General features: G+C 49.7%; 1 protein-coding gene across 1 annotated transcript in view; it reads left to right on the top strand.

Moving 5' to 3' along the window:
- The window catches only part of CDR2L (cerebellar degeneration related protein 2 like), a 33,559-nt gene that overhangs the window by 10,760 nt on the left and 8,102 nt on the right, over positions 1 to 14,697 (top strand). The window contains exon 2 of the mRNA XM_006136407.4: positions 13,759 to 13,871. Coding sequence (XP_006136469.2) covers positions 13,759 to 13,871 — 113 coding nt within the window. The remainder of the gene's footprint in view (positions 1 to 13,758; positions 13,872 to 14,697) is intronic.

Below are 14,697 nucleotides of genomic sequence, written 5' to 3'. Positions count from 1 at the left end.
TGTGAGCTGTTCCCAGCCTGAGCAAAAGAGCTAGGTCAGGGGTAGCCAACCTGTGATTCGAGCCACATGTGGGTCTTTACTCACAGAAATGCAGCTCTCAGGGTTACAGCTTGTTTGGAGCCGCATGCCCACTTTGTGCACACGCCCCACTTCCTGGAGGGAGAAGGGCATGGCTGTGGCAACTCCGGTGAGACCCAGGCATTGGGTTAGAATGGGAGGGACCTGGGGTAGGGGGAAACATTGGGTTGGGGGGGAATCTGGGGGTGCCTGGCTCTGGGGGAGGGATGTGTGGCTCTTTGCACTACTATCCACAGCTCTTTGGCTCTTTGTGTCTAACTGGTTGGCCATCCCTGAGCTAGGTCAACCCCTATTTTATCATAGAATCGAGGGATGTAAATGCTTAACTGGTAAGTCTCACTCTTAATGAGTGAGGCTTACCAGTTCCAGTTAACCAGTAACAGCTGGAGGAGCTCCCCACCTACCCCGGGGCAGGAGGCTGTTCCAGCCCCACGGGGCCTGCTAGAGCAGCTCCTGTCCATGATGGGCCTGGCCAGCCCCCAACCCCGTTGCAGGTTACATGCTGGTTCCCCGGGAGCAGGGCCAGCTGGCTCCACTCCCACAGTGGCTTCGCTGCTGGTGCTGCAGTATAAAGCTTATTTAAGCTTTATGCCACAGAGCCCATAGCTTGTGTAACCGCTATGATTTTTAGCAGTTACATTTCTAAATCCCTAGTAGAATCCTAGAATTGGAAGGAACCTTGAGAGGTCAAGTCCAGTCCCCTGCATTCCTGGCAAGACCAAGCACCATCTCAGACCCTCCCTGACAGGTGTTTGTCCAACCTGCTCTTAAATATCACCAGTGAGATTCCACAACCTCTCTTGGCAATTTATCCCAGTGCTTAATCACCCTGACTGGAAGTTTTTTCCCCCAGTGTCCAACCTAAAACTCCCTTGCTGCAATTTAAGCCCATTGCTTCTTCTCCTGTCATCAGAGGTTAAGGAGAACAATTTTTCTCCTCCTTGTAACACCCTTTTGGCTGTGTCTAGACTGGCAAGTTTTTCCACAAAAGCAGCTGCTTTTGCGGGAAAACTTCCCAGCTGTCTACACTGGCCACTTGAATTTCTGGAAGAACACTGATAGAAATGTAGCCGTGTTAGTCTGGGGTAGTTGAAGCAAAATGCAGGACAATGTAGCACTTTAAAGACTAACAAGATGGTTTATTAGATGATGAGCTTTCGTGGGCCAGACCCACTTCCTCAGATCAAATAGTGGAAGAAAGTAGTCACAACCATATATACCAAAGGATACAATTAAAAAAATGAACAAATATGAAAAGGACATTCATATTTGTTCATTTTTTTAATTGTATCCTTTGGTATATATGGTTGTGACTACTTTCTTCCACTATTTGATCTGAGGAAGTGGGTCTGGCCCACGAAAGCTCATCATCTAATAAACCATCTTGTTAGTCTTTAAAGTGCTACATTGTCCTGCATTTTGCTGGAAGAACACTGACTTCCTACTGTCTGAAATCAGTGCTTCTTGCAGAAATACTATGCTGCTCCTGTTCGGGCAAAAGGGCCAGTGTAGACAGCTGAGATTTGTTTTGCGCAAAAAAGCCCTGATCGCGAAAATGTCGATCGGGGCTTTTTTTGCGGAAAAGCTTGTGCCAATCTAGATGCTCGGTTCCGCAAATGCTTTTAACTGAAAACTTTTCCGTTAAAAGCATCTGCGGAAAATCAGGTCAGTCTAGACATAGCCTTTTAAGTATTTGGAAATTGCCATCATGTTCCCTCAGTCTTCTCTTTTCTAGACTCCCCCCGCTCCCCATCAGTCTGCCACAGCTGGATTGTAGCCTCCCCTCCTACCCGTGCAGCAGCAGGAGGGAGGCTGCCACCAGCCCTTCCTGCGGCCGGATGGGAGCTAGACTGCAGCTCCTGCCCCAGGATCAGGGGTGGGGCCAGGACACTGTGCCAGATGGGGACTAGGCCCCAGTTGGGTAGGGTGTCTGGCCGGGGGATGGGTCAGGAGCAGGCTGGGGGTGTGTGAGGTATTGGCGGTGCAGGGTCTGGGCATGAGGGGGCACTTTTTTCGTGCTGCGCACTGCTCTCAGACACCAGATGTTTTCTTCGCTGCTCCAATAGGGAAGCCGCCTTCAGCCCTGCTTCTACGTCCAGGTCCAGGGCCCAGATGCTCCACAACGCAGTGGGAAACTGCTACCTGCCTCGGGCCAGTGCCTGCCTGGCTCTCCAGCCTCATCCCCCCACCCCCTCCAAGATTATGCCACCGGCTTTCTGCATGGTCAGGAATGGAGGAGAAAGTCCTGAGGCTCCATGCCAGATCCAGCTTGTGGGAAGACCCCCACCCCCCGCAAGATCAGAGCTCCAGCACCGGTTCCAGAGGGGGAGGGGGAAAAAGCGCTGAGGCTACATGCCAAATCCAGCTTGCGCAGTGCGCACACTTTACCACAAACCAGATCCGGCATGGAACCTCTGGGCTTTCTCCTCTTCCCTCACCCTTGCAAGAAGCTTGTGCTGACACTCTAATCTTGTGAGGGAGAGGGGGCCCCCATGAGGCTGGAGCACCAGGCAGGTGACAGCCTGAGGCAAGTGACAGCAGCTGTTCCCCAGACCCGGAAGTAGAAGCAGGGCTGGAGGTGGCTGACACCGTCATTCCCTGGATCTCCTGGGAGCCAGGGGCCAGCAGGGAGCCCAGGATGCCACCTCTCCCGCCCCCCATGAAGCAGCTGGGGGCACCATGAGCCATGGCTTCTGCTTCTGACTCTGCAGAGGCGGGAGGGGGGGGAGGGGGGATGTCATCCTGCAGGGGGAAAAAAAAATGTTTATAGAGAGACAAACCCAGTTCTTTCAGTCTTCCCTCATAGGTCATGTTTCTAGCCCTTTAATCACTTTTGTTGCTCTTTAGACTTTTCTCCAGTTTGTCCACATCTTTCATGAGATGTGGCACCCAGAACTGGACACAAGCCTCAGACTGTGGTGGAGACTTCATGGTAGCCTGTCACACACAAGCTTGAAGCACCTTGCATTGTCCGTTGTTGGAAGAGAGGAAACTGGTCTAGATGGACTGTTGGTCTGACCCAGTATGGCCGTTACATTCAGCACAGGTCCCAGCTGCCCAAGCCGCTCTCCAACTGCCATCAGCTGCTCTCTTTGTGGGCTGCCCTGGCTCCCACTCCTGGCAAAGTGGAGGTTGTAGCCTGCTCCTCCGCGGATAGTCAACTGCCAGCAGCCTCCGCCATGGCAACTGAGAGATAATGGAATCCAACCTGGAGGCTACATAACAGGCAGGGGGCAGAAAGAGAAGTGATGCAATGGAAAGAAAGGAAATGACAAAAGAAAGAAATCCCAGCAAATCTCATTAGATTTGCAATAACATCCATACACATCACGCTTGTTTGTTGTTATTATAACCCATTTGAGATGGAGGGATGTTATGGGGAGTTGGCTCGGTCTCCCCAGTGGATTTCATGACTAGAGCTGGTCAGAACCCTTCCACTGTGCAAAGACTTATCAGTTCCTATGAGGTTTTTGTTGGGGGGGGGGGGGGGGGAGGGAGAGAAGAGGGAGAAGGAAGAGAAAAAACTCTGGACATAGCCTGGTGGTTACAGTGATCTGGGATGAAAAACTGTTCTGAAGTAGGTAAAGCAAGGACTTCATCCTGAATTGAACACAGCCTAGTCCAGGAGACATACAAACCCTTTCCCAAATTAGAAAGCTTGGCGTTCAAGCCACACCCCAGACATTTCATTTTTCAGACACCAAAGGTGTTGGTGTCATTCCAATGCAAAAAACTCATCCAAATCTCAAAGCCTCCAAAGTTGTTATGGCACAGAATTGTCATGCCCCTCTCTGGCTGTTACTCCACCTGTCCCTGCCTCATAAAGAGATATTTCTGCAGGGCAGTTATTTTGTCTTTGAAAGGCATCAGAAAGCACCAAATGTAATTTAAGGAGCAATTCCCCAGGGAAAGCATACCTGAATCACCCTCCCTTTGCAAGAGCTTTATCTACCCCCAATGCACACGCTGCAAATTATTCAGCATCTTGCAGGTTGCTGACAGCTGGAGCTTGTTCTTTCTGTACATTGGTGAATTCCATTGTTAAGGTTCCTTAAGATTGCCAAGCTCTTAATGTACAGACTCACTGTATTGCCTGTAGTGGTGCAGCAACCATGCTAATACAATATGCAAAGCGTCACTGGAGCTTATCCTCATTGCAGTGGGCCCCAAATACACAACCCCCCACTAAAATCATTGGGGCAGATCCCCAGTTGCTGTAAATTAGGGTAGTTCTGCTTATTTAGATTTAAAATGATAACATTTATCCAAGGCTGTTCGTGCTCTAATATTGTATTTACTGTGTAATTAGCACTTAATTCTCAACAGCATTCAAATGATCTATGCCACTTACCACCTTTTTCAGCTAGATTGCAGACCCTCAGCCTTCTCCAGAGATGTTCAAGGTTTTTTGCAGTGTGACTTGGACAGGGAATTACTAAATTTGGCTTATTTCACACTGAGGAGGAGAACAAATTCCAGAATCCCCTCATCCTTATAACAAGAGTATCAGCTCAAGTGCCCCCATTTGACCACAGCTGTGGCCACATGGCACGAGGAGAAAGCCAATACCAGGCTATTTAGGACTCTATGCTTCACCTGGAGACCAATAAGTGAACTTAATATCAGAGAAGTAATCCCAGTTTACACCAGCTGAGGATCTGGGCCTTTGATCCCTGTTGTAAATTGCTAATCTTCAACCTAATTCCAAGGTGGGTAAATCTGGCTCATTACAATAAGCAGTGGAGGAACCAGGTAAGAGGTGATTAAAGCTGCCAAGCACCTGCATGTCCCTTTGTCTTCCTTTAGAATTGCAGGGGACTAGCCCTTCTGAAAGTACCAAAAAAGGTTTTACAAGAAGGAGGGAGAAAAAATATTCAGAACCTCTGATGATAGGACAAGAAGCAAATCACTACAAGGGAGGTGTAGGTTGGACATTGGGGAAAACTTTCTAACTATCAGGGTGGTTAAGCATTGGAATAAATGGCCTTGGGAGGTTGTGGAGTGTCTGTCATTGGAGATTTTTAAGAGCAGGTTAGGCAGACATATGTCAGGTATGGCCTAGATCAGGGGTGGCTAACCCATTAAATGAAGAGAGCCGTAACAGCGGCGGAAAAAATTCAAAGAGACACACCAGAATTTGTTTTTTGAGCAGCAATTTTTGTTTAAAAGATGCCATTTTGAATCGCCACACCAGACGGCTCCCCTGCCCCGGTGAGCACAGGAAGCCACGGGCCATTTCTAGGGGTGCAAGGGCAGCTTCCTGAGCTGCGGAGGAGGCTTCGCGAGCTGCACTTTAAGGGGGGAGAAGAGGCATGCGGCTCACGAGCCACGAGTTGGCCACTCTGATCTAGATGGTGCTTGGTCCTGCCATGAGTGCAAGGGACTAGTCTTGATGACCTCTCGAGGCTCCTTCCAATTCTATGAAAATCAGCCACTTTTTATGCAGAGGCTGATTTTTATACCCTAAATAGCTCAATTATCTAACTGTAATGAGAGAATAAAACCACAGCTGTCTGTTCCGTATGACAGGATCAAATCCTCCTGTGTAAGGCCTTATTTATAAGGAACCTAGCATCAGGGAGCAGGCAAAACATCTCTGTACAGCATCAGACCCAAATCCCCCAACCAAACCAATGTCTGTTAGATGTTGATGGAAAATAGCCCTTTGGGGTTGGCCTCTGCTTGGGAGCCTTTTTTTCTCCAGAGACTCAGCCCAGAAGGGCAAGGGGGAGCAATGGTTATTTTAAGCCATCCTTGTGCTCTCCCTACCAGCAGTTGCTGTGCAGGCCAGTGCAGTTAGTGAAAAGCAGAGCAACCAAGAGATGCTTGATTTCTATTCCACGGTGCCTCTGTGTACCAGCTCTCATGTGTCTTAGGCTACACCAGCATACCTGTCAGAAAGAGCCACCCAGAACACCCCTGACATGCGGCCTGATCCACCACCCATTGAAGTCAGTGGAAAGACTCCCAATGCCTGCAGAAGACATAAAGGGGGATTTTCCCCCTAAGGGGTAAAGCCAGCACAATACTCCTTCACTGTCCTCTTTCAGATCCGTGTAGGGGAACATTGAGCATGTGGCTAGAGCTGTCCTGGGCTGCTGCAATAGCCTCGGAGCAGTTTTAACTTATCCCGGAGACTGGAATGTCCCCCGCTTGCCTCCTGAATCCAAGGGAGTGCAGACTAAAGAGGCAGCAGTGAGCTACCTCTCTTACCTGCACTGAGTTCACTTAGCAGTCCCGCAGCATCAGGGCCCCTCTTCCCTGCCCAGTCCCTCCACTCATCCAGCCTTGGCCTTCTTGCTGCCACTTCACACACCCTTATTGCTCATGGGTTAGCCTTCTCCTCTGCAATCAGTGGCATCTGCAGTAACCTCCCTACCTCTCTTAGCCCCAGCGCAAGGCATACCTTTCCTCCTGCGGCTCTCATCTCTGTAGAATAGCCTCGACTCTGAACTCCTATTGAACTCTGTAGCTGTATCACTGAGTTCTCTGGAATGGGCCAAAGGAGGCCCTGCAGATTTAAACTGTGCTGCCCGAACTGCAACAGCCATGTCAGAGCCCTTTACCCAGGCAAAAGGCGAGAGAGCCTTAGCCCTTGTCTGCACTAGACAAGAAATGCTCCTCCCGCCTATGTAACTGCCTGCTAGGCTAATGTAATAAAACGAGCTCAACAGGAGGCTTAGGGCTGATGTCGGCATAGTTAGGATGACGCAGTTGGCTGTCATTCCTGCCACCTGACAAGAAAGCCAGCTCCTGGTCTCTGCTCCAAGTGGGGCTGCCACCCAGGCTCCTGGCTTGAGCTCTTCCTGGGCTCCCCATTGGGAGCCCTGATACCCACTGGAGTTCTGGCTCCCGGTTTCCTGCCAGGAGCAAGGCAGCCAATCAGACTGCCTGTGCAGGTTGACTTATCTTTGTAGTGTAGTAATTAGGGATGTGCACGACTAGCCAAAGGCAGAGGCGCCCTTATCGACTAATTGAATAGTCAATGCAAATTGCATCGACTATGCGATTAGCCAGTTAATCGAAATTTTACATCCCTAGTAGACATAGCACTAGTTTGTATCTGGATTGTTGCGACTTAATGCACACTTGCTGAAGGGGTGAGTTATCTTGCACTCTGTGTAGAGTTGTTTGAGTGTAACAGCTAACTCAAGGAGATGTACACAACAGTTCTACTAAATCCTTACATCATATTCTAACCACCCCCTGAAGGACCTGTGGACAAAAATACAACAGGCAGCGAGTTTTCAAGGTCTCAGCAGCTAAGAATAAAGCAATGGGGCATCTGAGTCCCACTGAACAGGAATCAAGGTTGTTCTAGCAGGGAGCGATGAGAAGTAAGATTTTAGGGAGTTGCCTCCAGCTCCCTGCCTGCCTACCTACCCACATCCATGGCTACGTCTAGACTGGCATGATTTTCCGGAAATGCTTTTAACGGAAAAGTTTTCCGTTAAAAGCATTTTCGGAAAAGAGCGTCTAGATTGGCACAGACACTTTTCCGCAAAAGCACTTTTTGCGGAAATGCGTCCGTGGCCAATCTAGACGTGCTTTTGCGCAAAAAAACCCCAATCGCCATTTTCATGATCGGAGCTTTTTTGCGCAAAACAAATCTCAGCTGTCCACACTGGCCCTTTGTGCAAAAGTTTGGCGCAAAAGGGACTTTTGCCCAAATGGGAGCAGCATAGTATTTCCGCAAAAAGCACTGATTTCTTACAGTAGGAAGTCAGTGCTTTTGCAGAAATTCAAGCGGTCCAGTGTAGACAGCTGGCAAGTTTTTCTGGAAAAGCGGTTGATTTTCCGGAAAAAAACTGGCCAGTCTAGACACAGCCCATGTGTCTACAATAGCTCTTGGCAGGAGGTAAGAGCATATCTAGAGGCCAACTGAAGTGGATGAGAGGAGCCATAGATGAGGGAAGAACTAAAGCTGAAGCAGTATGGTTAGTGACACTGCGGCTGGTGGGCTACACGTCTGGACGAATGGAGGACTATAGGGTTGAGATAGGTTACAAGTATCAGTGCAGATGATCCTCTTTTCTGTCTTGCCTTGCGTCTCTTGGCTCCTTATCCATGCTCTTTCAAAAGGGGGGCGGGGTGTCATTTTCTGCTTCTGAGCTGTAGAATCTCTTTACAACTCTCCCCAGACGCTGCCTGTTTTCTAGTTCAATTATTGCTGACAGAGTCCTTTAAATTATGATGCAGGATACTCTTCTGCCTAATCCACTTAACTCAACCCGAGCTGATTAAATTGGATGCCATATGGTGGGAAAGCACTGATGTAATCTGCACAGAGGGGGAGTCTCCTGCCTCATTACCTGGAGTGCAGCATGGATTCTTCTCTCTAGGTTTCAATGTGCTGGGGGTGCCTTTCTTGCCAACCAGTTCAGGCTGGACAGATTTGCACCATCAAAAATACATGATATGGAGAAAGATGGGGGATTGCCAGTGGAAAATACAGATAACCACATCCCATGCAACTGAAGAAGCAACTTTCTTTGCCCCAGCTGGAATATAACATACCATTCCCCCTCTCCTCTGAGGGCAATTGGAAAGCAGAGTCTGTTCTGTGGCTAAAGGAAGGTGAAAAGGTCTTTGTACATGTACCTGTGCCTCTATCTTGATTACATTCATTCCAGTAATTGCAGCCCTCAGACCTGGTCACTCTGTACCGTGCTGATGACTGTAATTAAAAGGTCAGTGCTCAGACTAACCCCCACCATACAGTTCAGTGCTGGAAAGCAGATTCTCAGGGAAAAGGGAGTAGATGTGACTGCTAACCGACCAGAACAGGACAAGAGCCAGAGAGTTAGCCGTGTCTCTCATTTGAGGTCTGCCAGCACAACCAGCCAAGGTTCATCGTCATTTGCCACAGACACACAAACACTCTTCCCTATAGGCGCCATTATGTCAACAGATACAACCAGAAAGTGCCAGAAGTAAGGAGTAATATAATAATGCCTTGCACTATCAGTGAAGTATTATTCCTCTGAAGATCCCCTAGCAAGCAGTAGATATGCAAATGGGGAATCTGAAGCACTGAGAAGTAACATGACTTTCCCTAAGTCACATGGCCACTTCGGGGCAAAGCTGGGAAGACACCCCAGGCACCCTGTCTTCCAGGCCATGTCTGCCCCACAAAATTATGTCAACCTTACACTGGCACACAGCCACCACCATTTTTAAACTGCCTGTGTATGCACACACTGGGCTTCTTGTGTTGGCAGTGCATGTCCCTCACCACGAGCGCTGGGATGGACGATACTGTCAGTGAGGGGCATTGTGGGATGGATCCTGAAAGCCAGGAACAGTCACCATAAGCGATGCAGTGTCTATATTGACCCTGCAGTGACTTCATTACATTGACTGTGTCTCTACACTATTCAGGGAGGTGGTGTTACTAAATCAGCACAGAGAGGCACTTACTTCAACAGAAGCCAAATTTAAGTGAATGAGCTTCCACAACTGGGTTGACACTAGGGTGGCCAACAAGGTCCCTCAAGAATAGAGGATAGTTGCATTTAGTGCATGGTAGGGATGTAAAAGAGAGTCAATTAGCTGACTACCCGATAAGCCTAGGCCTATCTGGTAGTTGAGTCGACTACTCGCATTCTCCCCCCCCCCTTACTGCCTCTATATCAGAGGCAGCAGGGGAGGAGCAGGAGCCAGTGCTGGGGGGAGCCAGCTTAAAAGCTGGTTCCCCCCAGCTCTGTCTCCACGGTGCAGGGGAGGGAGGCAGGCGCAGCAGAGGCACAGCGATACTGGGGCTCTGCCTTTTAAATGTAGAGCGAGCCAGGCAGCTCTTACTACATTTAAAAGGCAGAGCCGCAGCCGTCTGGACCTGGCACAAGCCGGGACTGCTTCAGTCGTGGCTCGCGCCAGGCCCCGAACCTACCTCTGCAGTTTAAATATAGTAGGAGCCAGGCCGCCTGCACGCCCGGCTCCTATTACATTTAAACTGCAGAGCCGCAGCGGCCATTTATCAACTAATCATGTACTCGATACAAATTGTATTGAGTACACAATTAGTCATTTACTTGCTGCTTAACATCCTTAGTGCATGGGGGCCCAGGGCAGGAGGATGGGGGGGGGAGTAGGGCAGGGGAGTGTGGGGGCCCAGGGATACATACGGGTGGGGAGGGATAAGGGTGCCATGGGGGGGGGGGCTGCAGCTGCACATACTGGGTCACTGCTGCTCTTCTGACAATCAGAGAGTGAGGGGAAAGTTCACAGCCTGCTGCATTCCTCCTCTGTCCTCCCATTGGCAACTGGGAGCAAGGGGAAGGCACAAGCTGAGCACTTTCCCCTTGTCCCCTGATAGCCAGGGAAAGAGAAACAAGACCTGGTACCTCTGCTGTGCCGGGAGAAGGAGGGGTCTTGGGACTGGGGCAGCCCCCCCACCAGTCCCTTTCACCTGCCTGGCTACCTGTCGCTTAGCAAGGCGACCTGCAGGAGAGCCCCGGGAACCCAGCCTGGCTTGGAGCAGCAGCAGTTCAGCACCCCAGCAAGCCGGCTTCTTCTCACCAGAGTGCCACATCGGTGTGCACTGGCTTACTTTCACCTCTGGTCTCAAGAGAAAAATAGACACACAGGTGTCCTGTTTCATATCAACAGAGACAGAGTAGCAAAAACCAGGACTGTCCTCTATACAAGAGGACAAATGGCCACCCTAGTTGACACATGGCAGCTTACATTGACCCAATCCACTAGTGCAGAGCAGGCCTCCACCTCCTGCTCTAACGATTAAATGTCACTGCCTCCTAATCACCTGCCAAGTCAAATTACTTCTGGAAGAAGCTGAAAATGTTTTAGGCCACAGCAGTTATCCTGAAATTCGTCCTATTTTTTTTAGGGGCCACACTGGGTGTTATAATGTACTGGGGAATATTAGTGTATCAGGCCCAGCTTCCCATATTCACCAACGCCCACCATTCTACATGAGCCAGATCCCTTCAAAAAATCACGAGACTTTATAAACAATACATTGTTGAGGTTCTTTGTATTTACTTTCTGGTGCTAGAGACTGCCGGGGCTACATTTGCAAGGTAATCTCTCCAAACATAAGGGTTAGCGATTCACCTTTTTTAAAGTGAAGCTGAGAGTCTCATATAATCCCACGGCTCCAGGAGTGGAGGCTTTAAGGAGAATACCAATTCTTGTGAGATTCACAATAATACAGTGAGAGTTTGTGAAGCTGTTACCAGGCTCAGAGCAAAGGGCTTGTTTGTTTTTGCCACGAGGCGGCGGGAGGGCAGGGGGAAGAACAGCGAGCATGTGGGTGACCTGCAGACACTGCAAAGCTATTAACCCTATTTTGGGGGAATCAGTAGATGCCTGAGAGTAAATTCATTGGCCTGATTGTACCATAAGAGACGCAGCCCCTTCAGCACAAGATCTAACTCCCAGGGCTGCTGGGTGCAGCTCTACAAGAGCTAATCATAGGAAAGGCATTTTGAACAGAAACTCGCTAATTCCACTGTGAAAGCTGAGGCCTAAGAGTGGGGGTTGGGAGAGCTAGGGGGGCTCTGATCCTCTCCCTCCTGCCATGGTAACAGACTCCCAAGCACTGATTGCCCAGAGGGACTTCTCATTAAAGCGCAGTGACAGCAAGCAGAGAGGGAGGGATTCAATTAGCACTTCGGTGCCAGCACTGCCCCCCTCTGTATCCCGCCAGGGAGGGATAATTGAGATAGCTACTCCTGCTTCCCTCCCATGACTAGGAGACAAGAGTCTCCCCTGGGAAGAAATGCAGGCTCAGGAGCTAGCCAAGATCTTTGCACACCCATAGAACCTGGAAGCCAGTTCAGTGGTCAAATGTCTATTTGCCCTCCGGGCAGCCACGTCACTTGTGCCACCACTGATGCTCATAGACAGACATAAGGTGCCATAACAGCCAGTGACAGAGCCAGCAGGGAGGAAACTGATGGGGAGGGACCATTGATTCGCCCGGGCTGCATGCAGCTTTTAGTTCTCATATCAGACTGTTCGTGGGCAATGGATGCTGGAGGAGGGCGAACTACTCCCTTAAATAGAGAAAACATTTCCTGAGGATTCCTCCTAGCACTTCCAGGTGCTTTACACACTATGGGTCCAACCCGAAAAAGTGCTGAGCACTCCAAGTCTCATTGACCTCAACAATGGGAGTTGAAGGCACACAGCGTCTTGCAGGATCAGCCCTTACGTGCTCCATCCACCATCCTGAGCCCTGCTACAGCCCTTTCAGGGTGCAAAGAAGCCACAAAGTTGGCTTAAATAGCTAACTGGGGAGACCCTTGGGCTACGTCTACACTGCAGGCTTCTTGCACAAGAACTGTTTTGCAAAAGAGTTCTTGCACAAAAGGTCTTGCGCAAGAGCGCATCCAAACTGCCATGTGCTTTTCTGCAAGAGATGTGCTTTTGCGCAAGAACATCCATGGCAGTGTGGACCCTCTCTTGCACAAGAAAGCTCTGATGGCCATTTTAGCCATAGCGGTTTCTTGCGCAAGAAACCCGTTGCCCATCCACACTGCCTTCTTGTGCAAGAAACAAAAGACAGGACTATGCAGCACTTTTAAAGACTAACAAGATGGTTTATTAGGTGATGAGCTTTCGTGGGCCAGACCCACTTCCTCAGATCAATATGTGGAAGAAAACTGGCAAGAGGGCTTATTCCTCATGGGGAGAGGAATAACTCTTGCACAGGAAGCCCTCTGTTCCCACACTTTACTGTATATTTACTTGCGCAAGAACGTGCGTGCAGTGTAGACGCTCCGCAAGTTCTTGCGCAAGAAGCCCGTAGTGTAGATGTAGCCTTGATATATGGGGGTCTCCAGGGCTATGCTTGCACTCACGGCTTCTTGCGGGATAAATATGCAAATGAGGCTAAGTGTGGAATATCACTGAGCCTCATTTGCATACCTAATGAGCTGCCGTTTTTGCATAAGAGGCCGTTACATCGATTATTTTCAGGAAGAATGGCATTGTGCAAGAGGGTTTTTCTTGCGCAAGAAGGGGCAGTGTAGACAGCTCCTTCTAGTACAAGAGCCTCTTATGCAAAAACGGTGGCTCATTAGGTATGCAAATGAGGCTCAGCGATATTCCACGCTTAGTCTCATTTGCATATTTCTCCTGCAAGAAGCTGCGAGTGTAGACATAGCCCAGGAGTCGAACAAAGCCTATGTAGCTGGCAGGGCACAACACTCTTACATTAAGATTAGGAAACAGGTCAGAGTCTCCTATCCTCCAGTTCTCCCCCGCTGGCAGATAGGTCCCTTAGGGGTCATTCCAGGAGGCAGTTTAGAACAGCCTAGAGGTCGTTCTGTATTAAATCAGGAGCTGAGCTGTCCCCTTTGCATTTGGGTGCACAGAAAATTGAGCCCTGACCATGGTTTCTAGGACTGGCCCCCTGAAATGCAGCAAACGTTAGAAAGTGGAAAACAGCAGACAACCAAGCAACAGTGCATGGACCCACAGAGATGGGGCAAAAGTATGGTCTCAGGAGGGACTCACACAAACCACCTCTATTACAAAAAGTGCCAGAGGGTCCAGGCAGAGAAGACAGGTTTCCAAGTTCTTGTCCAAACAACCCACATGCTGCATGGTGTTCAGCTGCTACCTTAAATAAAGGGCTGTAGCCACCCTGCTGGTATTTAGGTTGGCGATTCCAGGGAACGTCGTTCTCAGCAATCTGTCCCTTTTACTTTTCAGACCTGCACTTGGCTGCCGAACTGGGGAAGACGTTGCTGGAGCGTAATAAAGAGCTGGAGGATTCACTGCAACAGATGTACGCAACCAATGAGGAGCAAGTGCAAGAGATAGAGGTATAGATGCTGCTGGAGGCCAGGATAGCTCCCTGCTGCTGCTGCTCTCTGAAGAGCTTAGTTATACGAAAACGGGGGACATTTCAGCCACCTTGCAGCCAATGGGAGCTGCTAGGCTGTTAAGAGCTGTGCTGTAGGGGGAGGGGAGTTAAAGCCACATATGGAATGGAATGAATCACTGGAGGATTAAGTCCTAATAAAGCAGATCAGCCAGTCTGGGCTCCACGCTCTGAGGGTCCCTCCACCCCCCAGTTGTATTTTTTCATCACGTGCCCTCTGCCTGCAGCTTTGGGAGCCCCTTTTTGGCTGGCTCATTGGTCATGTTCAGTCGTATTCTGTTCCTAAGCCACACCCCACACGGCTTTTGGTGAGAACGCTGTAGGAAAGGGTGCGATCATTCTGGTGCCTCCCGGCCTGGTTCCAGCTATTAGTGATCCTGTTTAGTAGCCATCTAAGCACAGCGCTCCCTCGTGCTATGTGCTGCACTGAAGCAGACTAGCCTTGTCCCAAAGAGCTAGTCTAAATAGACAAGACAGACGCAGGGCAGCGGAAAGGGAGAGGAGGACACACAAGCACGAACAATGTCACATTGGCTGAGTTTGTGGGAAATAAGTGAACAGATTCGACAGTCCCTCACCCCTACCCCACTGCTGAGTTCTCTCACAGCCAGAGAGGAAGCACTATTGTAGGGCTGGCCGCACATCACAGCAAGGGTGACACTCACCAAATAGCGTTTGGAAGGCTGGGGAAGAGCACAGGTAACTGTTCCTTTAGGCAGATAAATCCAACTGACTACCCTGAGCTTCCCCAGAAGTCAGTGGACATT

This window comes from Pelodiscus sinensis, chromosome 20, assembly GCF_049634645.1.
Source record: "Pelodiscus sinensis isolate JC-2024 chromosome 20, ASM4963464v1, whole genome shotgun sequence".
NCBI classification, from domain to species: Eukaryota; Metazoa; Chordata; order Testudines; family Trionychidae; genus Pelodiscus; species Pelodiscus sinensis.
Note: the sequence above shows the minus strand (reverse complement) of the source record. Positions and strands in the feature narration are given on the sequence as shown.